General features: G+C 45.6%; 2 protein-coding genes across 2 annotated transcripts in view; one reads left to right on the plus strand and one right to left on the minus strand.

Moving 5' to 3' along the window:
* The first annotated feature begins 104 nt into the window (after positions 1–104).
* LOC128300605 (bcl-2-related ovarian killer protein-like) overlaps positions 105–27,477 on the plus strand; it is a 30,899-nt gene continuing 3,526 nt past the window's right edge. Inside the window, exon 1 of the mRNA XM_053036734.1 lies at positions 105–208. The gene's annotated coding sequence lies outside the window, so the exon portion shown is untranslated. The remainder of the gene's footprint in view (positions 209–27,477) is intronic.
* LOC128296994 (uncharacterized) lies at positions 22,300–24,371 on the minus strand. Its single transcript, XM_053032531.1, has 3 exons — positions 23,123–24,371; positions 22,783–23,048; positions 22,300–22,647 (listed from the first exon to the last, which is right to left on the minus strand). Exons 1-3 carry the CDS (start codon positions 24,369–24,371, stop codon positions 22,300–22,302), a joined length of 1,863 nt encoding a protein of 620 aa, XP_052888491.1.

The following is a 27,477-nucleotide window of genomic DNA, read 5'->3' on the forward strand; positions in this document are numbered from 1 at the left end:
ATTTCGTGTGTGTGTGTGTAGTGACCGTTGCTAAGGCAACAACAACAGCTCGATGCAAGCGTAATTAAATGATCCGTGTTACTAAAGTTACTAAATAATGCAGCCACTGTTTAGGCTGCGCCCGGCTGAATGAGTAGCAGTTACACAATCAGTACCGAGTGAGCAAACAAAGTGAACTGAAGAGCAACAGCGTCATATTATCAAAGCGGTAAGTGACTGTAAGCTAATCACCATTACGACGACAACAAATTATTGCTATCTGCTTGATTACGGTGTGTATCTTCACCGCCACTCCACCACATCGTATCGAGTACATTAATCCTTTGAGCTCATCGCAATGCACACTTATCCGTATTTGTCATAATCCTTCACTTTGAAGCCAACTCTCTCGAAGGGAGGCATATTTTCCCACCCACTGGCTTCCTTCTAGCCGGGGTCCCATCAACTGGCAGAGCAAAAACTATTGCATGATTAATCGTGAAGTGATAAAGTTGAGCTTCTAACGTCAAGACGTCCCCGCAAAAGGTGTCTCCTTTGGGGCGTTCTCTCCTCGTGCTGCTAACGTCTTGACACCAAGTGATGACAAAGTGGCAAGTGGTTTGAGTGACAGCTTCATCAGATAGCGATTTATGCTGATCGGTCCCGACTGCACCAAGGACAATCCCGAGTGTCAGCCCTCCAGACGTTTCGCAACTTTTCTGACGAAGATGATAGAACATAAGAAAGGGAGGGAAAAAGCATTCGCAAAATGCACCGAAACCGATGTGCAGTGTGATAGCGAAAACAACACATAACTTTGGATTGGATGAGGATTACAGCAACAAACCTTTCTTCCCCTTGCATTATTATTTGCCGCAAATCTTCCCGTAGAAAGTTTCACGCCAAGTGGGAACAGTTTTCCTTTCTCTCGGCGACATAATGAGGCAGAAGGTAAAATCCGGATGGACATTATAAAAGCATCCTGCCACAACGGGAGGGAAACGAACCAAATGACGCTTTAACGATTGAACGATTGTATCACAAAGCGCATTCGGGATGTTTCCTGTGCATATTTTACTGTTAACCTTCGCCAGCACTAAAGTTCAATGAAATATGACACCTGATTGTTTTTAGCCGCGTGGATAACGTTCCAACATTAAAACCGAACACGAATGTGGCCTTTTTCGTTTTATAATTTTTTCCCACCGGGAACAGTCGTGCTGGACTGCATTTATGTGTACCATCCCACACGCTTCAGCAAGCGTCTCGTAACGCACGTCACACGCACCAAACAGCAATAACCTCCAACCTCATTCCAACGCGCGGGGCCACTTTGTTTGGAGTAAATTTTCGACGCACATTTGGCTGTAAATTGATCCTAAATGCGTTTTAGCGTGGGCAAATATTATGCTCGAGACGTAAACATACGTATGATTGGTGCCGCTTACCGAAGTGTTGCCGAGGAAGTATAAACACAGCTGTGTGAAGCGGTAGCAGCAGTACTGGCAGCTTCATTAACAGCTCAACAAGCTAGCTTCACCAGCAATCTGCCTCAGGCTCGGACTTTTAGAAGACGGAGATCATCAAGAGATCTTTATGTCAATGTTGCTGTTGGTTTGTTTTTTTACCTCTTCGGTCGTCACTTTACGCTCACACTTGCATTAATAAGCGCCGTAATTGCATTGCACGTCTCGTTGCAACCTCAGAGGGCCTCTTGTTTGCCACAATACAAGCAACAAAACGACGCACCGAAAGCATCTCACTGCCCGTCACTCGCGATCGCAATCGGGAAGCTTTAAATTATGCCCGTTTAAGTTAAACCCGAAGTGTGACAGCTGGCCACTTGACCGACAGCCCCCAAGACTTCTTATCATTTCACGATCGGCAGCCTAAACCACGGGGGCAGAGGGTCCCCGTTAATATCGACAATTAACGAAAAACGAAATATGAAGCTTCAAGCTACCTTCACGGTGTTTATTATTTTTCAATCAAGTAATCACTGCTTTAGGCCACTTGCGAATGTCAAAAAGAGGTGAAAATTGTTCACCATCTTCACCACACGCAACGTGCGTGACAGGTAGTCTAGTCGTATGGGGGTTGCGTGACTACTTTGCCGAAATTATGTATAATACTATTTATCGTGTTTAAAATTTATCTGTTTCAAGACTTAAAGGAATATTTAATGACATACATTTTATTTTGAGGATCTTTAATGCTTGTTAGAAATTATCACTTGAAGAAGATTGTTTATTCTAGAGATCTGAGGCTGTACTTACTGGAAAATGGAGTGAATCATCTGTAATCGCACTAAATCAGAAAGCAACGCCTTCAACATTCCACACGTGCAGTGCTTGTGGCATTTTCGACGCCTGCATCTTATGACACTGCTGCGGTTTAAATGTTCTGCCCGCCACACCGCAGTGACTTGAAGGCTATCTGTCATTCTGCGGTTTGTATGACAACCGACAAGCACAAAGCCGGAGAATCCACACCATACCATACAAGCGTAACGCATTTAGGGCCAATCGCCTCCATCGGTATCAAATTCGCAAAAGGAACACATCAAACGAAAAGATGGAAAAGAAGCGACGGACGGGGCGCGCTCATACACGAAACCGTTCCCGGGCACCCTTCGAATCGCGCCTTCAGTTATAAAAATGTCATTCAATCACAGCACCTGACGTTGCCAAGAAGCAACGCAATCAGAAGCGCGCAAAGCTGTTGCACAATTAGTTCCACCGTTATTATGGCGCGATCTGCACTTTTTTCGCGAAATTAAGCTGTCCTGAGCGTGGAATGGGTATCATTTTTTGTATTATTTATCTTCAAGCAGCCTTAATTCCGGTCTCATTCGAAAGGAGCTTTGCTCTCCATTTGCAACCGGCAAAGATGTGTGCCCATGTGCGGTGCAAGATATGCAAGCACGTGCAATCATAATTTAATAACTGTTGCTTTACCACTGGAAAGGTCGCTCCCTGGTCGCGCTTCCCCGCATCGAACCGGCAACGCACGTGTGAGCTGGAAGTGGTGCTCCAGTGGGCTGCATTCTGCCACTTGGGACGCCACTGCATGTGACACATACGCCGATTTGCTCACTTCTCATGTTCCGTTTAGCAATTCTCACCCATTGGTCTACGATCGATCGATACCGCGAAACCTTGAACCAAAGTAAACAATTCCGTTCGGAACGCGAGTCACAGCGAGGCCGCCCGGGAGAGGGGCAAGAATGCTGCCAGGCGTTGTAATTTAAATAAATATGCACAGGTTGATGCGTTCGCGCTAGTGTGCGGTGCTACCGGAGTCCCGCAAGGTGTCATAATGGAAGATGCACTCAAGAGAGTGATGACGGTTTTGACAGATGCTCGGTATATCCCGCAGCGATATCAGACTTCACTCCCGGCGCAGCTCGAAACCGCAATTAACGATGCGAACTGTTGCCTAAACACCGTCGCCATTACCGCACTGCCCTTTAAGTAGCACAACCGAACTCCATTCATTTGTAACAATTATCCGTTCATCAGTGCGATCGTCACTGTCCTCCGCTGCAGAATGCACCGGCTCTTCGATGCGCACGATCTCACGTTTCTCACATTATCGTGGCAGTAGCCACCGGCTCGGAACAGTCGACCCGCAATGCATGCGATTGCATCCGGCATAAAGGCATATAGGGATGCTGTGTTTAATGTCTGCCTGCCCGGTACGATCATTACCGATTTTATCCGGCCGACACAGCGTATCCTTCCTTGTTTTTTCTCACATAACAAATGACCCAACCCGATTGTTAATGATGATCAACGGCGCACGACCGTGTCGATTAGTATCTCGCAACAAAAAGGGTAAAGATCATCGCGATCAGCGGCAAAGAGCCGAAAGCGTCCTGATTTATGGGCGAAGAACAATGGACTGTGGTGCCGATTAACGCCATTCTGCAGCGATGTTGATAAATACGCAACAACAAACGAATTATCGAATAATCGTTTTGTTATTTTATTTTTGGCGAAGCAAAAATGGGAGAAGAGGTATCGTTTTCTTATTCTTAAAGGGTCACTATGACTTCAACAAAGATAAAATATGTTTCATAATTATATATATAATGTAGTTTAAATTATTATGAAGTTTTGTGGAGTGTCGTGTATCTCTGCACTTGAAGTAACATGTTTAAACCGAACCCTAGTACGGAAAAGCGACGTTTTGCTGTATTCAACTCGACCCGTTGATGAGGCGCCAACATTGGACCATTAAAGTTTCACACTACGTGACATGATGCAACGCACCAGCGACATGCAACGCCAAACATCAACCCTCCCTGTGTTAACCGATACCCGAACGGCTCGGTCGATCGAGAAACACGTTCGGTATTGGTGCAAGGTGTAACCGGGCGGTACAACACACCGGTGCGCAAGCATTTTGATTGGTTCTAGCCGTCGCGATCATTATAATCCGCTGCACCTTGGCTGCATCAGGGCGGCCCCACACTCGAACCGGACTCCGGTGGGGAGTTGGTGTTTTTCCTTCCCAACTACCAAAAATGGAAAAATCTCCACCCCTCTCGTTTGGGCCCGGTCAGGGGTTTCACCGGTGCTCCAGTTTCGCGCTCACACTCGCCCCGTTTTAGTGATGGCAATTGTGCAATTTAAATTATTTCACATCGGCACCATCGGCACCAACAGCCTTTACGCAGGGCTCCACTTTCGGTTCTAGCTCTGGCGCAGCATTCTTTTTTGGCGACGGCGACGTGCCCACCTCGGTGCGCTTTTCTCCCGGTCGAGCTGGGTTCATTTGTGCGTGGAAAAATGTTAATTGAATTTAAACTATAGCTCACCAATCGCTGTCTGTGTGTGTGTTTAGAGGGCTCCATTGGGCAGCGAGAGGTGGATTTTTCCGAGTTTCACCCATTAGCTCACGATGTCACCTCGTTTCACGGCTTCGCTTTCGAACGACATTCCATCTAACCGATTTGTGGATCGAACGGCCCGGTACAGGAGAGAAGACGCACCGGCATTCTGTCGTTGCAGCGTAATTGTGACATAATTGCAAACCGATATAATGCAATCTTTGGTGTACAGCTTCTATCGAAGATACTTTAAAAACATAACTTTTAAGGACTAACAAGATGCTCTAAGCATAAGTACATATTTTGTTGTGTTTTACTATCTTTCTTCTTGGCATAACAACCTACTAGGAGGGGTCATGTCTGCCGTATCTGGCTTACTAGACTTATTTTACCTTGCTACGGGGGATTGGTCCGGATGGAATTTTGGTCCAATCCGTTCGGAAGACCAGCGCCACTACCATTATGTTACCTGGCCGCTGTGGTATAAAATTACTAAATCATCACTTAACAAATCAATCGCAAAGATAAAGATCGTTATTAGATTCAACCTCAAACTATCACTGCCTAATAATGATATCGTTCCATCTTGGGACATTAATCTATAAACACGGCTACTAACATAAAATATCAAATTCACCATCTAAACTATGCACTAGTACATACGCTTTCACCATAAATAATCGCAAAGCGCTATTTACTTGCTGCAGACCCGCTGTAGACCGGCAATGGATCATCATCTCATAATGGAACCATATTAACACGCAAAGTAAACATCTCGAACATATTGGCCGAGTTATTGATGAACCTTTCTTGTCCATTTTATCTTCTCCACAATCTGAATTACTCCAGTGCGCGAACCCACCTCGGCCTCTCTATCTCTCTCGACAATCATCTACCAACCGGTCCGCTGGTACACCGCATCGATCCATCGTGTCCAGCAGCAGGATACGTTTAATAAAATCATACGTTTCATAAACGAAAGCCGATAAGGATAAGGTAAATATTATGCTCGGTAAAATAGCTTCATTGTTCGGCTCTGTTTACGCCCAGAGCGAATCTTTTACCTTACGCACACGCACGCACACACACACGTGTAGACGGTTCGGGATTTGCTCCTTTATACTCCGTGCTACAATGGTGATGCAGCTGCATTGGCAACTGCAACGGCATCGAAATTAATGCCGTGTGTCCATAAATTTCCGCCCCAAACGGGCCATGCCGGGCGCACACTTGGTGTACGCTTGGGCGTCTTATCCGTCGAGCAGCGGGCCTCAACCAGCACGCAATCGATTCCGTGCGATATTCGATGTTACGGTGGGAACAAGGAATCTTACTTCTCCGTTTCGATTAATACGTACCATGAAGGGGTAAAGCAATTAAGAGTAAATCACCCCGGGTACCGAGGATTCCCTCGTTTAGCCGTCTTAGGAAACAGAAAACCCTCCCCATTTACTATCAAGCACGGCAGTGCACCCTTCTTGGCGAAAACCTGTTTCTTGGCCTTTTCCTTAATTCTTTGCCCTCGGTAAAGCACCCCGAAATGCAGTTAAACGCTTTCGGGACATTCTTTTCGGGACATACGATGACCGTGTTTATCGGTAGTTTAATTTATCGGCTTACCTTCCGGGCGTTTTCATCGTACCATGTTGGTCCAGCAACGGGGTGCGATGAATTGGTTGATCGGTTGTGTTGGACATTGTGTGCTGTTTGTGGGTTTCCTTTCTCGACCAAGTGGACAAAGACCACATGGAGCTACTCTGCGGGAATTTAAGAAAATGTCACAAATTGTCAAAAATAGCAATGCAGTTAATTAATTACTATAAAATGAGCAAACTCCGTTGGCTGATTTTATGTAATGATGATAAATCTTTACCGATCTACTAAGATATTCACAATAATTTTATAACGTGGAAACATTTTTCATCAGATGAGAATTTACTTACCGTAAAATCAACTTCAACTCTTCAACTGTAGTAGTATAAATTCGTTTCTGATGACATCTGAAAATTACCGCCATACTACACGAAGTAGGCCTTGACAAATTATGGCATCCAAAATCATCTTTCATCCAAAACTGTTCAATCCCCTGGAAAGCACATCAACTGAACCTCAAGATGGAAAGTATCCTCCGGATTTATCACCATAGCCATTCAAGATTTCAACAGATTCGTGCCGAAACAGACCCACCAACAGAAGCACCAAGGAATTCTTCGAACCAATCGGCAAACGAATCAATCGTGAATGGAACATCGTCCGGGTCCGAAACAGCAGTTAAGTTTCGCCAAGAATTTAAAGACTTTGCACTCTTCAAAGGAACATCTTTCTGAAACGGAAACGGTTCTGCCTGATGATAGATATTTCCTGCGCGCGCTGTACGGAACAACATTGTAAATCACAACTACTCCCCATCAGCGATGAATCTCAACATGTCCCACAATTTACATGCGTAATGATAGGTATTTGCATGTAATTAAATTATAGTAAATGGTTATGAAAAATGTTATAATTAAATATAATTCTTCCACTGTCAACGAGTGGCGCATGAAGGTGTGTACCATCTTCTCTGCGCGTAGTTAACCTTCAGCATCAGCAAACGATTACGATGCACGGTGCAAGACAAATCGCACAATTGACACACTCCGAGATTCGATGCCAGGGTTTTCACATTCCGTACGAGCGACGTCTGCTCGGAGCGGGAGCAGATCGCTCGTTAAAGAACAATCTTCCCATCGTTCAACACCCGTCACCGTAATGTGTGCGCTCATCATTGACCTAACTCAACAGCGGTGTGGCGTTATTGCTGCAGGTGTCATTATGGTGATGATTTATACACAATATAAATCCAGCACATCTTCCAGCGGTCGGTAAGTGCTGGAAGGATAGGGCCTCCATCGATCCACTCATGCGAGCGCCAACTCGATTATCACCAGGGCCACCGCGTGGTGATTCCGAGTGCAATTAGCATTATAATCTAAAATAATTTGCCATAATTTGGATGTGCTCGCATAGCCTGCGTGTGATGCACCCCGTTACAAACAGGTTGAACCTTCGCCGGATCGATTGGTCCACACCGATGATGATCGATCGTGTGGCACACCGGAATCGGCTCACGTCTTCCGTAGACAACGCGATCGAGCGATGAAACATAAAGCATCGGTAAGATGACGTGATTCTGAAGTCTCTACCAGCCGCGTTACACAGTCAAGCATGTCACAGGCTGATCATCATTACGCTTGTACACTTTATTTGCCTTACCCAGACCATCATCAACAACCGGATGAGAGATCCACGGTTGGGCCCATCACAAACCCGCCCAATTCAATCGTCCATTCGTAGATCGCCTCAAAGCTAGCAATAAATTTACCAACATAAAAAAACAGTCTTACGATCTGCCACCAAGGACACAGCTGAGAAATTTATGACAATAAGGTTTCTGATCTGTCCACACGGCGCTGGAACTGGAACCGGTTTCGCTCGACGTTCGGGCCCCCTCTAGAGGGCTGTGACGTAAGAAGTTCTATCCAATTCCTTCATCCGGCTTCTGGGGGAAGGTTCTGCGCGGTACAAATTCAACAAATTATTCCGAAAAACACCGTGCCTCCTTTGCATACAATCGATTTGGTTGCTTTTGATTTTGGAGTGTAAGCGTAACATTCAAGCTAGTTTATCTTGAACCAGATAACGCTAGGTCGGGAAGATCCCAGACACCGTATGCCGGCTCTCCGATTGACGTCATTAAGAACAATCGTCGTGGAGAGTATGCAGCACAAGTAAAATCGGGCCCATGAGTCGCTAATGGTATTTAAATTCAATTTTAAATATTCCTTCCTGTTGATTTTCAATCCAAACGGTATAAATGGGTCAATCCCACAAGGGTGTGATAGTGCTTTACGGGTGAAGAATTAGCACGGGGTTGAGTTTGGAGGAAACGGCTGGTATTCTTTTGGATTCATCTCAACAACTAAAAATATACAATTTGTAGTGGATCCCAGTTCACTTTTTCGCATAAATAGTACTTAAATATTACATTTTAAATACATAGCTTTCGTTTTTAGAGACTGTAGCTTAAGTATTATCAGATCTTTTGCCTTGCATACTTTGACATCTGATGTTATTCTGAATAATTTTGAACAAACTTATAAGAATACAATACAGAGGACACTTTATTTAGCCATAAATAACATTAAAGGACAAGAGAGAGATTGATATTCCTAGATTGGGTCAAGATGAAACTCATTCGTAGACATTCCAACCATTTCTGTCATCTTTCAACGTCTTCTTGACATTTCTATCAGCCTTTACCGGATGGCCCCCCTCTGTCAAGGTGGCACGCTTCATAATTACATTCATGAGTAGGAAGTAATGAGCAACGATGATGATTAGTAAACAAATTTGTCATCCACTTACCTGGCCAGCCATAATGCCATAATATCCATAACTCTTTCTTCCATCCGTGCGTTGTTCACCATTTGTTTGCCCACACACTTACGCACGGTCACGGTTGGTTGGGTGCAGGAATTTTTGCATTCCCAAATTACACTACACACCACAACCTACTGACCTCTGCTGACTGCTGCGTACTGGAACGATTTCGGTTTCCCTTACCTCCGAGCATGTTTTAATTATTTGTATCACGTAAACATCCGATACAGCCGTGGTTCGATAGTTGCGGTGTTGGAAACATATCTGTAAGCAGCGAGTAAACACCAACGTTCGGTTGGTTGGGATTTCGATTTTTCGTACAATTATCATTACATATCCCTTGCCGAGAGTCGGACCGGTAAAGTTGGCGAAGTTTTTGTAGCTTTCTCACAGCGGGACACATACCGTGCGGGGTTTTTTACTTTTCCGTTCACCGGTGATACGAGAACAAATTTATCTTTCCCGTTTTGGACCCAAACCCAAAACAAACAACGCGAAAGAAAACGCTCCCGAGCCCCGGTGTGCCCCGGCGTAAGTCACACAGCGTGGGACGGGTTCTGTAATGCAACCGGGACAGCATAAGGCACGCACACGTAGATGGGTGTGTGCGCCACCCATCATCGCAAGGTCGCAACAGAAGTTAAACCGTAAATTTATGAGCCGTACACAAATTATCGTTCGAATTATCGCTTTATAAACGAATTGACCCTAGGACAGTGCAATAAACTGTACCGCACGGTGGCACCGTACCAGCGTGGTCACCACACTTATCTAGCCGTCATTAACATATGGATTTTTATGCTTTCTTGTTATCTCGTGCTGGGCGTCGTTTTTTTTCATATTCGGGTAATTTCAACCACCAATCGAAAACACATTCCCGGCCAGAGGGTAATTTGACGGGTCATTATCCTCGCCCGTCCTTATGGAAGCGCTTGGCTGCTCATACAGGTCCCGTTTCTCATGCTCCAAAAACTACCACTATCGTTGACCTGCATCCATGGCGAGGTGGGGGGTTTGTAACGTTCGAGTCAACTTCAAACGGCACGCTGTCGACAGTTGACTACCGAGAACGACACCCCGCATGGCTGTTGTTTTTATCGGGGTGTAAAGAGGGCAAGTGCCGGGGAGGGCAACAACGGGGTGGATCTGATGAGTAATGACAATTCGCATCTATTTCTGAAAATGGAGCGCCTGATGCATGCACATTGAATGTGAAACCCCATTCGCTCGTTCGCTCGTTCGCTGGAACATCCGCACGGAGACTCATTTCGAAGAAGAAACATTTTATCTGGTTCCAATATGCTAAATCCGATGTGGTTGAATTCTGTTTCATGTCAGAATTATGATTTCAATGAACGAAACGATTACACTTTCCAATGAAAAAAAAAAAAACTTCTATCATTAGCAATGTAAAATGGTTGTAATTGTGAATTCCAAGAACAGAAGGTTTGATTCGCTAAGCTGTGGTTTGAGCTCAGAATATGCAGAAAAAGCGATATTGTATCGTTCTGTTCACAGTATGCTAAAGATATTTTAATCATTCACAGATGAAACTTACAGGAAACCCAAACTGAAATTAATTAAAAACTTTGTCCATTTTCCCAAGATCACTTTAATCCATCATTCATCTGATAGCAAGATTCACTTGTCCACGGAAAAATCACTTGTAATTGAATTACATCCAGCTTTGATGGACAGACGATGTGTACGATGGTCCCGGCCCATTGCGAACAATCCAATTTAGAGCAACTTTTACCGGAGTGTCCACGTGGGCCTCCCATCGTCGCCAGATGATGATGATGATGTTGATGGCAGAGATGTGTTGGAATAATTAAAACGCAACTCACACAATGTGTGACTCCTCAAGGGAAGGTTACATGGTCAGTTGAAATGAACTCACGGTACGCAGCATGCAACGTATTTGCATTGCAAACGCACATCGATCAACATCATCGCTCGCATCGTTCGTATCGCACTATCGGTCGAGTCGTTGGCAAAATTGTAATAACCAAAACGGGCTAGTTAATTTTTACATGGCCGGTTTGGCCATAAAAAAATATGTTTTTATTAACTAAAACTTAAAACTAAGTCTTAACACTATTGAGTTCCTAACCAGACCTGCACTGGTTGGCTGCTTAACTAGAACTGCCTCGTCTGAATGCTCAACTGGAACTATGTTGCCTTTGCTTTGTTTTGCGTGGATGCCGGTTGATCTTGGAAACGGATGTTTATGTTGAATGCGCGTTGTCAGCTCTCTTGGTGTCAACGCGATTATGCTCTTTGTTCGATGTAACGCTGCACGGGAATTTGTTTACGCTGCGGCGCAATCTGTTTACGAAACGCGATCTGTTTATGAAGTGCGATCATTGCTGTAGGAATATACGTTGCGCTATGTTTTATGCTGAGTATGCATTATGCTGCCTTTGTGTTGAATATGTGTTGTGCTGACTGTTGTGCTAACTGGCTTTATTAGAGCGAAGCTACCATTTTAATCCAACAAAATATTTATTTTCCCCCGTAATACATTGTCATACAGAGCGCAAATCTATTAGTTTCGGTAAAACGCCACATCCAGTATGGAAGACTGCGCTATAAAATCCGCTATAGTAATGGAGCCACAGAATGCATTCTCTTCAATCCCCTCCCTCACGGTTCCATCGCCATAGTTGACCGCATCCACTGCAGTTTGTATGTCCCTCGCGGGCTAAAATGCGCTTTCGCCTGCCGATCCGATTATAGACGTCCAATTAACAGATAGTGCCGGGGTTTGGCAATATGGATCGGCAAATATATCGGACAGCCCAAAAATCGATCCGAGATGGAAAATTGGACCCTGCCTCCATTTTAATTGAAATGAAAAATAACCCTCCCCATATGAGAATCATTCTCATTCGCCATACGATGCGGAATGAATTATGTATTTTTGATGTACTTTTTTGCCTAATACTACAGGCTGTTTGACTATTTAAAGAACAATGCACTCACTCATGTACGGTAGAGTACGGAACGAAAGGATAAACGAAAAATGAGAGCGCATTATTCGCATTCGAATAAAACTGTTTAGTTGTGGCTTTCGGATATCATGAGTGAGTGAAGGTTTATAATTGCGCCGTGCCGGATACTAACCGACTGAGTCTAAACATGGCAGAGATAGCAAACAGAATCAACACAGGACTGGTGCATCGATACAAATCGCAGCGGATGCAGGTGTTAAACAGTTCAATTTGGGGTTGAAAATCGAGTTTAAATATTAAAAGCCACAGTCACGTAATGGTTGCGAGGATTTGACTCGCAGCCAAGTGCGGATGGTGCTGATGGGCAGGTGGCAACCGGAAGGTGAAAAACAAATTATCACAAAAATAATCAAATTACTAACCACATACACCAAACGGGGGAGGGGGAGGCATGTGAACCAACTGACCCGTCACACTCATCGGTGGATCACCGTGTGGTACCATTTAAAGCCTACTGCGTTTCGAACATTCGAAGTTCTGGATCGACTTCTACCGATTTTTGTACGTAAAATGATACAGCTACCGCCCGATTGCAGCACCACAGTATACTTTACCATCCCGTACGCGGTACAGCGTTCGGTGGCAAATTAAATAATCACGGCCTTAAAACGTTTGTAATTGGTACCAATTAAATATTTAACCGAATGATCATTGTGTCAATTATCACGATCAACAGGCGACATCCGCGAATCCATTCGCCGTGCCGGTGTTTTATGTTTTTTAATTCGATTACGGTCAGAAACAAACGGAACGACGGGGTACTACGGTTGGACCAGCACTCGAAAAGCCGTTTCCCGCTGGTTGGTGCCATTTGACGATTCTTTCCGATTGGAGCGGCGGAGGGGATCGGTCGATGGAAAGGGTTGGTCGGTCAGCATGAAATTATATCATTAAATTTCGATGATTTGCGCATGCATCATTGATGGAGGAATTAAGGTTTCGGGGATGATGCGGTGAGACGCTTTGCATATCTACATTCGCTCTGAGGCAATCGATTAGGGGTGAAGTCAGTCGGGATTTTTATTTAAAGAATTTTCATCCGAAGAGTAATTTTGTTTTAATTGGCATGTTTTTTCCGTACTAATGCTTTCTACTTGGAAGCCATTGTGACGAATTAAATATGTTCTCTTTCTTATAGAAAAATAAATTTCAAAACTCGTCGCGCAATGGCCAACCAATTGCTAAAAACTGTCTTTAAAAGTAGTACAACATTGCAAATGGGCAACTTCATAGCTAATCAGCGTAACAAGCACGACGTACAATGTCATCTAGCACATACGTGCCATAAATTACACCAGTGGCATCCACAGCTCGCAACGCCTATCAGTCCTTTTTATTTCAAGTTGCACATTTTTAAGCCCATAAAGCAAGACCCCAAGGACGGGCCGGCCCCATTGCCGATAGGTACCCTTACTCCCCATGGCCATGGCCACGTTTGCAGAACTCAGTCTCATTTCGTATTCGCCACTCGCTGGCCGGTGTACATTGCGTGCCATCAGCCCAAGGATGATACCTTCGGATGATGAGTTGGCCGGGGGGAGGGGGGAGTTGGAGAAAGGGGGTAAGGAATTCCTTCTCCTTGCACCGGCCCAGGTTCGAGTGATAAGCGTTTAAATGGCGTGTAATTGTGCGATTCAAGCATAGCGTAAAACGTACCTTTAGCGCGATGTTGCAAAACGGCCTTTCTTTGTACGGTGACCACGTCGTTGCTTTAATCCACCCAGGACGTACCCGTCCCGCTTAACTAATTCCAACTGCATGCGATACGTTGCAAAATCAATTAACTCGAGGCCGCTGAAACCAAACCGTCTTCGAAACGCGTGGAATCAAATACCAATTTCGCCCGCCCCGGGACCGCTTCTCTGCTTCATGCTCCTGCACCTCGATCGACTAATGAAATTATAATCATCCAGAACTGTGTGTGTGCGTGTGGGGTGGGGGGCGGGGGGGGGGGCTTGGTGAGGACGATGCTCCTTTTCGCGAAACATAACTTATCAATTGGCACTTTTGCCCTGGCCAACGACACGACCATCTTCCGCAACATATCATTTGCGACGAATCCGTCGAACGATTAAACGAGATGATTGCTTGGTGTGGTCGTGCGCGAGGGGCTGCCGGGGACATTCTAGAAGCGGGATTGTGGTTTGTTTCTTGTCGTTGAGCTTAAGGGTGGATCCAATAGTTTCTTTCCTGCTGTGAGCAACTAGTATTTTAAAAGATAATAATTTTAGTCTTTAAAATAATCATACAACTTATTTGACATTTAAACTATCTATTTTCAGTTCCATAATCGCGATTCTATCTGAACTTCTTCACCTGTTATTCAATAACTAAATTTCTAATGTAGAATTATCTTCCCTATGAATATTGGAAAATGTGTTCTCCATCGACCAATCGATAAACTATTTAAACAACCCCAACTTGAAATAATACATTTTATGCTTCGCAACATATGTCCCCCTACCCATTTGCTTGGCGCAAACATTTCTCCGCTAATTAACCGTTTGCCGTGAACGCTGTTAAAGGAAATGTCCATTTTTTTTTCGCTCCTTCTGCATCGGCTTCTCGCTTCCCGTCATCGTAACAAGCCCACCCGATCCAAGGGTAGCAATCAGAAACCAATTTTCCTACAGACGCCTTAATTATACGCTAGCGTAACCGTGTCGCTAAAGCTGTCCAGTACACACACACACGCGCTCGCACGCTCTCTAAGATGTCCTTCCAATCAACCCGACCCGACTCCGCAAAAGATGCTCGACGATCATCCTCGCTGTGCCGCATTTGGCCACAATATTGCCGCTCCTCAAAGTACGCGGTTTGAGAATCAATAATTTCGATGACCACAGCAGGCCCACCCGAAACCCTTACCGCACCGCACACGTGATCTTTAAAGTGTCGTAAAAAATTATTGATCTATAATTACTTTATTTGATTACTGGGTCCCGGATCGCGGGTGTGAGCACGCGTGCGTATATTCGAAATTGCCGACGCGCGAAGCATTATTAGCACGTTTAAGAAAATTGCACCTAATGGCCATACTCGCGAGAGGCAGCTGACGTACACCAGCGGAGATCGTAAAATTGTATGCTGGCCAAGGAGGTGCCAATCGTACGGACCCGTTTGAGTGGCCGCGGTGCTGGTGATGATGTCGTGTTGCAAAAGGTGTCAATTAGAGGCTCCCATCCGCACAAATCATCTGTTTGATGCGGTTAGTTTGAGGATGCCTCATAATCGATGGCCAATGAGGTGTGACGAGCTGGTTCGAAGGATATGCAAGCTAGATAAAAATAGACAGTTTACATATAAGGAGATACAAGAAAAAAAACTGTTATTTGCTACGCCTAATATTCATTCTTAGGATCAACTATTCGTTCCGTTTAAAAATAAATATTATTCAAGCCGAGAACGATGACTCCAAACAGCAGTTTCTCAATGTTGTACCAAGGCTAGCAATAAAAATGAAATTGGGATGAAATTATGATGAATTATGAAATAATGAAATTATGAATTAGTGTAGTCATCACCTATATCAATGTCCATGTTTAAGAAAGATGTCTAAGGGTTGTGTTTTTCGACAAGACATATGTCATACAAATAACATACGAGCCCCTGCACAAGATATAATTATTAAACTAAACAACAAAAAAACACCCTACGAAACGACTTTTTAACATGCACTCCATTCCTGGTGAATTTATTCAATCACTAGCATACTAATTACACGGCTAAGCAACGTTTTTATACGCTCCTTATCTGTAACAGCTGTTTCATACTTCTCGCTAATCAACTCCGCATAAGTACCGATCGTACCGATCCCATCCATTGGAGGTATTTCTCCATAACCGTCATCGGTTCAGGATCATCCATCTTCGTGAGAAAACCTCACCGCCCAAGCCCGGAGCACCGCCGAGCGTGCCGGACAGTCGAGCGATGCTTAATTTATATCGATTTTCTCATGTTTAATTTATATCGCGTCAATTGACCGGTTGGCCGTTTCGATGACTGTGAGGAGCCGAAAAAAAAGTACCACCTTACATCCTACCAACCGAAACGATCGGCAAATCGTGCCGCGAAAAAAAAGCGCTTCAACCTCATTTGGTGACATCGTGCTGGGCGTTCTCTCTAGGGGCGGTCTTCCGGCTGCGTGAGACCCAACTTCACGGTAGATCTCCCGCGGTCATAACTTCATCAGCTCGATCGACCGTCATTTACTTGCGGTTCATAACTTTGATCGACTCCAGAGAGTTACTACCCAGTACAGTCCCTTTCGTGGCAGCAATAACACAAAGTTCCATCGGAGGAGCTCGGTAGAGCATCTTGCGCCGTGTTTTTTTCCGCCGAATGTACTTCCCGTTCCAACCGCAAACCCAAAGGTGGCAATGAGGTCTCCAGGGACATCGGCGAACAGACCGCAAGAAGCTGTGTACGCTGTCACGCGATCCAAGGCGCTCGCTTCCCCAAAAAAGGGACCTCGGCAAAAGGGAACGTGTGCGTATGTGTGTAATAAATTAATTTTAATTACATCAACTATCCGCTAAGTCAATTAAGAGTTGTAAATAATTTATTTACCCGCCGGTCATGCGACACGCAACCGGGACTACGGGCTACGGGATTTATTTACATCTGCACACGCACTCGGTGCTGCTTTGGCGATCGGGGCTGGCAGGTGGATTGCAGGGACCTGCCGATCGGTTTTGGTTTAGTGATGTAAAGTAGCTTAATTATAGGCATTTGGAAGCATTGGAAGTAGTGTAGCCAGGGGGGTTGTATGCAAGGGATTACATTCTAATAAATAGTGACGATGAAACATTACAAGCTTGGAGGTACGGTTCATGCATGCAAATAGACTTTCTAAGCTCATTAGTCGAATTGTTCGGTGCCAAATTACCATTCATTGTTTAAACATACATTAATGGGAAAATTAAAGATAAATAAAGATAATTTCGTGGAATTCATAACACCGTTCGATTTACAGTTCCCTTCGAGAATCCAATAAAGCGGACACTATAACTATAACTAAAACTATAACAATATTTCTTATTCATCTATGCTGTATGTGGGTCATCTTTGCGTGAAATTCTGCCAAAATAACAGACAAAACAATTTTTTAGATCTTTCTACATCTTTCCTAATCATAATTATTTGTTAATAATGCAAACAAAATGTTTATAGACAATGAATAGTTAGTACAATGAATGTTATCGTAAGTGCAACTTGTACAACCCGAGGGTATCACACTTACAACCGACAGGTCATATGTGTGTGTGATGTTATCTCGCCAAACATAAATCCTTACCGTTCAATTAGAAACGCCACCGACATGAATGGAACCGATGTCGCTACATAAGCGGTCCCGGTCATCAACAACTCATGAGCGCTTAAGATAAGCCCATTTAACGGCCGCGGCCAAGAACCGAACTCCCCGAAGACACCGCGTTTTGCGTCCCTTTTCGCCCCCGTCCATCTGTCAGCTGTCATATCGCTGGGTGCAGATTTCATCGCAACAAACCAACCGCAACGCGCGCTGGCTGTAAATGGCAACACACAGACAAAATGCCGCCAGCGATGCCAGCGACAGGAACTCCACAATTAAAACCGGAACGGAATTATATATTACCCCGCACGGTCTGCATCTCTGCGCACTGGACCGGGCTGGACAGATCAATCAAAATTGTCAAGCCTACATAAATTTGATTGCCTTCCGATAATTTCGTCCACCCGACGCCGGTTCGCGGTTGCCATTCTTCGGCCTCAAAAATCTGCAGTCACAATCTGCCCCATGCACAAACACGACACCTGCAAGCGTGTGAAAGAAGCAATAAATTATTCCCTCTCCACACACGCGCCCAGTGCACTGCTACAGTTGCACCCGGAGCGTTGGAATCGATGCACCGGACCATAAAGAGAGTCGGCGTGACGAAGCGTAACGAAGTAACCGGCAGCTACTCTCGCGTACTTTACAACATACTAGCGAGGGTCCTCCAAACCCACCGCCAGTTCCAGCACGCCATGTTGGGTAAGGGCAAGATGTGTACATTTCGGATGTAAATAGAATCGATATCCCGGAGGCTTTCGTTCGCTTTCGTGTGCGGTTGCTTATCGCGGCGACACGATCGCCCATCGCACGAAAGAGGGAAACACTTTGTTTAGATGTCGCCCAAAGCGGATGCTGTGAGTGACGCTCGGATTCAAACATAACCTAGAACTAGGAACCGTGCCAGGCATCGGCATCGCAAGCCACGAGATACGACCGAACGTCCCAATATGGACGTGTGCGATCGGACAAGATATGAGTTTGTTGCCGTTAATTTCATAATTTGCCGCTTTATGGGTCGCGTTTTTCGTTGTACTTCGGATGTACTACACCCGGTAGCGGCCAGGAGAACCCGCGATGGTGCCAAATGTGGACAGTGGAGTGATCGGTCCCAGACCGGTGTCTACAAACGTCTACTTCTGCGTATGAAAAGATGTCTTGTGCGGTAAATTATATAGTTTCCGACAGGTTGATTGATGGTGGTTGGCATGGCCAACTTGGCTATCGCCACATTTTCTGCTCCGCAAAATATTATCTACCAAATTAGAGACTCCCCATCAATATATTTGAATTCAATCGCCTCTTTTACATGAATGAGTCATTTAACTATCGTAAGTGTATAAGTATTAATCGATTTGATCCTGGGAATTGAATGGGAATGTTATGGAAACGTATAACACGCATAGTTACATTCGACAACTTGATTGTTCTTTTGACAGCGTTACAAATGTATGTGTTACATGTGTTACAATGTGTTACAAAGAATAGTGTTACCAACGACATGGTGATCGGTTAACCCTTGGCTTGGCTTGGGCCCAAATCTTGGCTTGGTAAAATGCTGCCTTTATACGAAAGACCTGGAGAGATTGAATAGGGGTGGCTTCCTCTGATGGAGAAGCCGCTCTGAGATAAATACCCAATACTTCCCAAGCTTCATTCCAACTGATCTCTTTTTCCAATCACTCTCGTCTGAGTTATTTGTATAATGTACTAGCGATTCTCTAAAAAATCCATCTGTTTGTCCACCCCAGGTTGGTAACCGTGCGAGGAATGGATCGATTCAATAGTTGGTACATTAATTGACTGCCCTTCTGCAGTTCTGCGTTTATATACACCGTTTGGAGCCTCTCCTCATAATGATGACTAAATGCAGCTACTGGAAAACGGGACCGCGGCGCTTGAAGAGTGAGTCGAGCACACGCACGCGAGACGAGAAACATAATTTATAAACTTCCATTCAATCCCGCAGCACCACTGCCTTCAACTGCTCACCCCGGGGGGAGGAGTAGCCGTTGTGTGTAAAACGGGGTTTGTTAACGCGTGTGCGCTTGTCATCATAGAAACGAGCCCATTACTCAACGACAGCCAACCGTCATAAGTTATGCGAACTGTTGCAGGGCGAATGCACCCGAATCCACGGCCCTCCCCACCGGTGGCATGTGGCGTGCGCGATTCATTGCAATTCCGTTTGTCAACTGCACGGAATCGATTGCACCCTGTCACCCTCTTCGGTTCCGCTCTTCTTCGTCCCTTTCTTTGCTTTCCCCACGCAAATGAAGGAAATCCGTTGAGGTCGTTAAAGTGGAGCTGTGAGTTTTATCCTTTTTTTTTTAGCTCCATCGGAAGTTGAGGCAACCACCAAACAAAACAAAAAAAAAATACGAACCGGAATCGCGTCAATCGCAACTGCCAAAACTGGAGTTCGTCGAAAACAAAACCACCATTCGCCGGCCATTGGTTTTGGGGGAAGCAATTTAAAAGCTAGTGAGCATTCAGCCGGCCAAAAAAAACGAAACAAGTGTTAAAGGTTTCGGATGACGCATTCAACACTGTGCCGTAGACAAAATTTATTGGAACGTGTGGGGGAGGGTGATTTTTATTGATAGGTATTTTTGTGTTCCCCATCCCCTTCCCGATCATGATCGATGATGCTCCAGCCGCATAAGCATGCGAAACGCATCAACATGTATTCGGGCAACGGGCCCGTACCGTTATGGCAGACGAACGGGGGATCGCTCCACCAATAATTTATTCATAAGCGGGCAGCACGATTTATGGCGACGGCTGTTTGATTTTGTAATTAATAAACTTGTGAAAAATTATCAACCCTCCATCGCAGCGGAGCTGCGTGGCTTTTATACATTGGCTCTGCTGCATATTGCGTTTGTGTTTATAATAATGATGCTTTTAGCATAAATTTATGCACCCGAAAGCCTCACCGCTCATTGTGAGGATTTTTTTGTTTTTTTTTTGGCGGCAGTCTACGTGCGGTGATGTAAAAGATACCTTCACTCAATAGGATGCTATGCAGGAGGCAGAAGAAAAGGCCGTAAATAAATTGCTTCCTTAACCGGGCATGAACGTTTGTCATCCGAAAGTAAGCAAGATGAATGGTGCTAGAAAAGCAAGATGCCTGGTGTCTGATGATTATTATGAATGTCCGAAAGGATGTGCCGCTTATAAAAGCAATCATATTTCAATTGGGAGCTAGTGGATTATTAAAAGAAGAGGATGTAGTACTGTTAATAGCAATGTCAGTTTCATTTCTGTGGAGCTCAGATTTAATAAAGTATTTCAATCAAGTTCCACCAAAGATCAACTGCTTGAAAATCGACATGATCGTAGAGTATGCTGCATCACATGAAGAACCTAACGAGGAGTATCAGCACAAAAGAAAACTACTCGAAGATCTCACCGACAAGATCGACAAGATCGAAGAATATGCTGTCTAACATGATCAAACCCAAGAACATCACAAATCTAAATTCTCTCACTATGATCTTCAACCCCCAAAGAGTTATAGCAATACAACGAATGATGTTTCCCTACTATCCATCAATATTTAACTTTTCACGCCCTTTTAAACTGCACATGAAACAACTTCATTAATTATACACACGCATATATATATATTTTATTGCACCACGACATAACACCGCTCGGCATAAGCCCTATAAGCTTCGCTACATATTTGCACACACAAACGCATTCCTCTCTTGCCACACGATCACAAAAGAACTTGTCACCTTCGGTTTCATAATTTACAATAAATAATTAATCATACGCGAATACTGAGCCACCCCACCGGGCGGGCTGCTTGGGCAACAATAACCTAATTAAATAACCATTTTTTGTTGTTGTTTGTTTGTTCATGTGCCATCCGCCGGGTCGTGTCAATGCTTCACGCACGACTCCACTGACGGTAAGCCGCCGGTCACCGATCCAGTTGCAGTTCGGATTGCAGTTCGGTACGATCGTCCATGCAGTGGTTTCAGCAAAAACTGCACGATCGGACGCAGTGGAAGGAATTCCCAGCGGATTTCATTAAGCCTTTGCCGCATGGGCCCTTCTGTCCCTTTTTTATGCCCACAGTCTGCAACTAAGTCAACGCCACAAGTTGGTATTATGTGTTTGAGGGGGGGAGGGATTTTTTTCTTGTCTCACTCACCATCTACTTACAGTTTGCTACCGTTCGATTCGTCATGGCTATTGGAGAATGGAATCAATTTTTTTTTCGTAGCTCTTCTAGCTTCTTTTTTTTTAGCAATATGCCAAGTGGCACAAAACACAAGCAACTTCAAAACTGCGAAGCGCGGTGGTCAGTTTTATACGTCTCTGTTGCTGATGCATTTTTTTTTTCTTGCGTTTGTTCGCTCCTTTTGCTACCGATGCTCATATGTGATGCGCATTTGTGGCGGCATCGGAGTGACTTTAATAACTCACTTAACAGCTACCCGTTTCACGGTGGCGAATGGCAACTTTTTTCACGTTCTCTCCACAAATCCCAAGCGATCGAGGTTCGTCGCTTCATTCGTCTTTTCAGCACTCTCTCACTCGCGCACACGCTCTTTAAGCGACGAACCTTATTAAAAAAGCGAAACTGAAGAATGCGCATCAACTAATAGCACCGGCACGTCCATTCACATCACGTTCGCTTTCATTCATCGACCGGGCATGCAATGCGTTAGCCCAACCACCAAGCACACACCGTCGTCACGTCTTTAATCCGGTAGACTCTAATCCGTTCGATACTCATCGTAATTGGGACGACGTTTGTGGCGCAATGTGAGTAGCACCAGCGCTACCACACCGACGACGATCAGCACGATCGTGGACGTCGTGCCGAGGGTGATCCAGAGCAGTGAGTGGGACGTGCCAGCGGTTGGATTATCCTGAGGGTCGGCAGAGGCAGCGTCTTCGGGCGGGAGCATAATACGGAAGGCGATCGATGCTGTTTCGGCCAGTGGAGGTGATGGTGTCGTAGTGGTGGTAGTGGAAGCTGGAGTCGTCCCATTCGCTTCGTGTCCTTCGGTGGCGGGATTTTCGGTGTCTCGTTTGGAACGGGCAGTTGTTTGGCAATTGTCCTACAACAGATGAGGGATATGTTGGTTAATACTTTAAGAATATCTCGAATCGAATTATTATCCAACATGTTACATATAAACCATAGCCTGCGAAGGACATTCTGTCGGTAGAAGTAAATGAAGCTAGATTCTTACCACTAGACACTCCCGTCGATCGACACATCCCACAATCCGTACGCGCAGCACCATCTCATCGCCGCTTCGCATTCCCTGGAACATGGCCGCCCGAAACCCTAACCGATACCCAAGCGGAGCCTCAAACACTGGCGCCACGGGACTGATGGCACGCATCAGTGGGTTCAAACATCCGTTGGTGTTCACGAGCGAGGCCGAGTTGAGTACGGTTCCGGTGGGTGAAAGCCGTTGCATGACTACCTCGGAGAGTCTCGTGAAGTTCCATCCTGGGAAAAAGTCAAGCATCTCATCACTAACTCACTCTTGATGAGAACATCAAGGTCAGCTAAATTTTACGCACCATCACCTGCAGATACCTGCGTCCGCAGCATCAATTCCTCCCCCAGCATGACCGCTCCTCCAGGCTGCAAAGCCCTGGTAAACGCACCACCACCACCACCATTCGTTCGTCGAAAGATCCCCAGCTGCGATCTGAACGGTCGTTGGGAACCACCGATAGCGAAAGCCGTCCCGGTTCCGGCACGGGCTTGCACATCCTCCGCCACACCGAGCCGTACCGAGTGTGTCCTGGCGACGATCCGTTGCTGTATGCGACACTGTAGCGTTAGCACCGGATCGACGGCCGTTCGCATGCCGGCAATGGCGGGAAAGCGAACCCGCAAACACAGCTCCCTGGTAGGCGTTTGGCCGCACGGTATCACTCCACAGCGGCCAAAGTCGGGCCACGCAATGTCCACCAATAGTCGCGATTGATCGAGTCGCACCTCGCACCCACTGAGATCTCCGCCATCGTTCTCGACATCCACCAGCGGGACACTTTCGATCGCACTTTGAACGGTCAGCGACGCCCGGAAGTATCCGCCACTGTTGCGCAGACAGGCGAGCTCGTTCAGCTGCAATCTTATCGGTGCTCTGAGGCTCGTCGGATCGTCTCGTAGCGAACGTCCTACGCCGCCGGAAGAAGGTGGAATGTAGATGTTGGCCGGTGGATCATACCGATATCCACCATCCGGGTCATTTCCGTCGTCGAACCCTTCATCGCCTAGCGGAGCGAAGGTGGACGTCGTTGGAGCGTTATAGTTGTAGCCGGGAACGGTCGGGGTCGCCGTGGGTACCACAAACACTTCATCTCGCTGCGGCGGTTCATTGGGTGGCAGATAGTCCCCGATGACTTGCGGAGGGGACAGTGGAAACACTGGCTCATCGGCGGACGGTTCGTCTTGGGACGCGGGAGGCAGGTAGTTGTTCACAACCGACGGTGGAATCGGTGCAGGAGGTTCATCAGCGAACGGAACCGACTCCGGTGGAAGATATCCCGCTGCGGGCACATCATAGTTGTACCCCACCGACCCTGCGTCACCTGAATCCCGTTGCGGTGGAACGGTGGACGTCGGTGCACGGTTCACTATTATTTCTGGCAGCACTGGCCCATATCGGGTGCCCAGCAGCAGCGCATCCCTTTTCGGAGGCACTAAAGCGCGCGTGATAGTAGCCGAGAAGACACTTCCACTGCCGATCACTGGATCTGGTGCGGCAACGTCACACAGCAGTAAGGTGGCAACAATCACACACCACGCACTAGAATGCATCTCCACAGACGGAAAGAAATTGTCCGAAAAGTCCACGCACTGTTCAACCGCGAGGATAACTGCACCAAACGAAACTAAGCTCCGACCGTTCGGTGTGCAACGGTTTTTATTACAATTCCCACCCAGAATTCGGAACATCCCGTGACGTGGACATCTCCCTCCCCCCAAAGCAAAGGTGACACTGTTTTCATTTTTGGCGTGTAAGAATATTTAATCATCCTCGCACGGCACGATTCGGTCTGGATTTGCGGGCCCAGCGGTCAAAGCGGCGTTCCACAACGAAACGAAAGACTTCAACCGAAGCGACGAACCCCGTGCCACAATTCCATCCGATCGCGCATCGTGATTGAAGCATTCTGTGGTCAGTTTTTATTTCGATTGTGACAAAAACGGTGGCGGGAAAGAGGGGAAAGGTGGCAGTGGCCGAGGTCACATGCTGTGCGTACGAAAGGAAACGCTCGTTGGCCACAGGAACTGGAAGTACGCGAAAGCGCGTGCGTACGTCAAAATGTTGACCAACACGATCACACGCGGCAGATCGAGATCGTGACCGGGTGAAAAGGTGCATTAATGGGTGCGCGAGTGTAGCACAAGTTCCGTTTCTCCCTGCGTGCGGCACAATATGGATGCGTGGAGTTTTCACTTTCATTTCACCGGTGGCCGCTGTCTGCCGCTGACAACAAAGTGCACGCATTTCCACTGCCCCGGGCTGTTGCAATGTTAATTTTTTGGCAAAATGAAGCTCGTGATGTGGCGTGAAATGTGTTTGTGGATTGTTTTCGGCAATTAGATTTTCGCGTGACTTTTCACTGCTTGTGTTCCTGGAATTTTTATATCACCCCACAAAAAGGCCACTCTTTACAGCGTGGCAAAACAGTAGCATTTTTTAAAAAATAAATCGATCTCACATCGAACCGCATTATAAATGGCACTTCTTTTATCATGCGTTGGGTTTTATGCGGTCCTCGGTATGGTAGGAGAGACCGCGTCTGGGTTTTTTTTTTCTTCAATCGATCACTATCAACGACTCGCTTGGACACCAATTACCGGTCGGAATCGAAACGCCCGTCGCCCGTCTGCCAATTCAATTCATGCCCTTTCGCCACGTTTCCCGCTCTCAATGTTGACCGCTTTTTTATTTATTTGTTTTGTGTGGCGAGCTCGAGCGTTTTTATTCCTCCCAATGCAGTCCCAACAGTCATTTTTCACCTCTAGCCGACACTAATGGATGTTCGATTAAGATACGGGACGCTTTTACATGGCTGCAATGGGTGCAAAATCCGACCAAAAAACAAAAACAAGTACTACCGACCATCCTCGACCGGATTTGGTGTTACAATTCAATCGTACTTATTATTTCACTCACTTTTGTTTGTTACTACAGCCCCCTCTTGAAGGTCCTCAAGTTGCGTATGGCTTGCCTCAATGTTTCTTATAAACGATTTCTTTAATCTATACATGCGTTCAGTAACACCGAACGCATGCCGATGTCCGCGAGCAGTTGCCCCAAGCGGGCGAAGAACATGAGTGGAAAAAAACAGCGCTCCACGCGGGCGCATGTACTCATCCTGTCGGTACATAATTTCTGCTTCGCGTGCAGATTAATAACGCCAGATAACCGTGCCACCGTATGCAACATTTTAAAATGTGATAAAATCTTAATAATGTTATAATTATAGGCGACTCGCTTGCGATTGCCGTACCGTAAATAAACATATCGGTACAACCGATAGGTGTACTCTGCCGGTGGCTTTGTGGTCGCCGGGCGTAAGCGGCATCCTTTCTACGCGCGTGCAGGTGGTAAAAGCGATAATGATATGCGTCCGTTTGTGTGTAGTACAGTTAAGTGATTTTGTAATTTGTTGCCTTGTTTTATCTGTACACTGGTAAATGTTTTGTTTTAGTTGTGGCTTTATCGAATTTGGTTTCTCGCGATAAGGGCTTAATGCGTTCCGTTACGTTGCTCTTATGCCAAATTGTTCGTATCAGCGACGGATCAAACGAAAGGCGGAGTAGGCGGTCGCCTAGGCCAATTTCGAAATCCTGTTGCAATTTCGTGCATCCTTCTCTACATTTAATTTATCTAACCGTGCAAATATATATGCAGCGATTTTTCTTAGATCGAAATTTCACAAAGTAGCTCAATCTTGCAAAAACCCAAATTAGCGCCTACTGTGACTGTCAAATCATTAAATTGGTTTACAAGCCGGCTCGTTATCCAGCTCTTCATGCAAAATCGAACGCATCAGTCAGCTCTGTCTTGCCCAAATGCGTGTCCTCATTCTTCTCATAAATAAATAAATTCGTTTATAATCTACAACTTACAAAAAATATAGTTTTAAACACAACCCACACCAATTTTTTATTTGTGTTTGTAATCAATGACAGCCAAAATTGAACTGTTTCATACACGAGATGAAAACGAAAAACCGTTTTTTATATATGAACTTATCATTCGCAAAGTTTCAAAGAAGGTCCATGGGATGGTTAAAGTTCTAGTTGTAATATTCAGCCCGGCCTGATCAAAAATTCTTAGACATGCTGAAGCGATCCTTTTCGAAACTCTCGAAAGAAGAGATCTCTGTCGTCCGTCATCTCAGAGCAGCTCTCAGAGGCTCGCATTTTAAGGAACCAGTGTGTTTTCTTTATTTCTTGTTTTTTCTTCATCTTCTACAAATGTTAGTACACAATACGATCACCTTTGACAAGCAATACCGCCTCGAACGGAATATGCAAAACCACCCATGTTTTTTCCACCCATTTACATTTTCTAACATCCAACGGTGGGTTCAGGTTTATCTACAACAACAATCAGTAAAAGAGTGCAACAGAGAGAGAGAGAGAGAGAGAAAGAGAGAAAATGATCACACTTCCCCATCTCTCTCTCTCTCCCGTATTCGTGCCCGATCGCTATCGGTGCAATGTTTAAATGCAAAAATGCGCTTTACAAACACACGATCAGTCGCGATCGCATGTACTTGGGGCGTATCACGCGTTGTATCCGCGGGCAGCATCTCATCACCATACGACCGAAGAAGGCGTACTGGTACCAATCTTACGCCCCTTTCGTCGGTACACCTTAATTGCTCCAGGGCACAGGCACCGA

The sequence above is a fragment of the Anopheles moucheti genome, chromosome 2, assembly GCF_943734755.1.
Source record: "Anopheles moucheti chromosome 2, idAnoMoucSN_F20_07, whole genome shotgun sequence".
Classification (NCBI taxonomy): Eukaryota; Metazoa; Arthropoda; class Insecta; order Diptera; family Culicidae; genus Anopheles; species Anopheles moucheti.

What these genes read in the sequence shown, in the direction of transcription:
- LOC128296994 (XM_053032531.1), bottom strand. Translation starts at nt 24,371, where the DNA reads ATGCATTCTAGTGCGTGGTGTGTGATTGTTGCCACCTTACTGCTGTGT. An exon ending in GCAGGTATCTGCAGGTGATG is followed by an intron (nt 23,049 to 23,122) that starts GTGCGTAAAATT and finishes ACTTTTTCCCAG; the next exon opens with GATGGAACTTCACGAGACTC. An exon ending in ATCGACGGGAGTGTCTAGTG is followed by an intron (nt 22,648 to 22,782) that starts GTAAGAATCTAG and finishes CATCTGTTGTAG; the next exon opens with GACAATTGCCAAACAACTGC.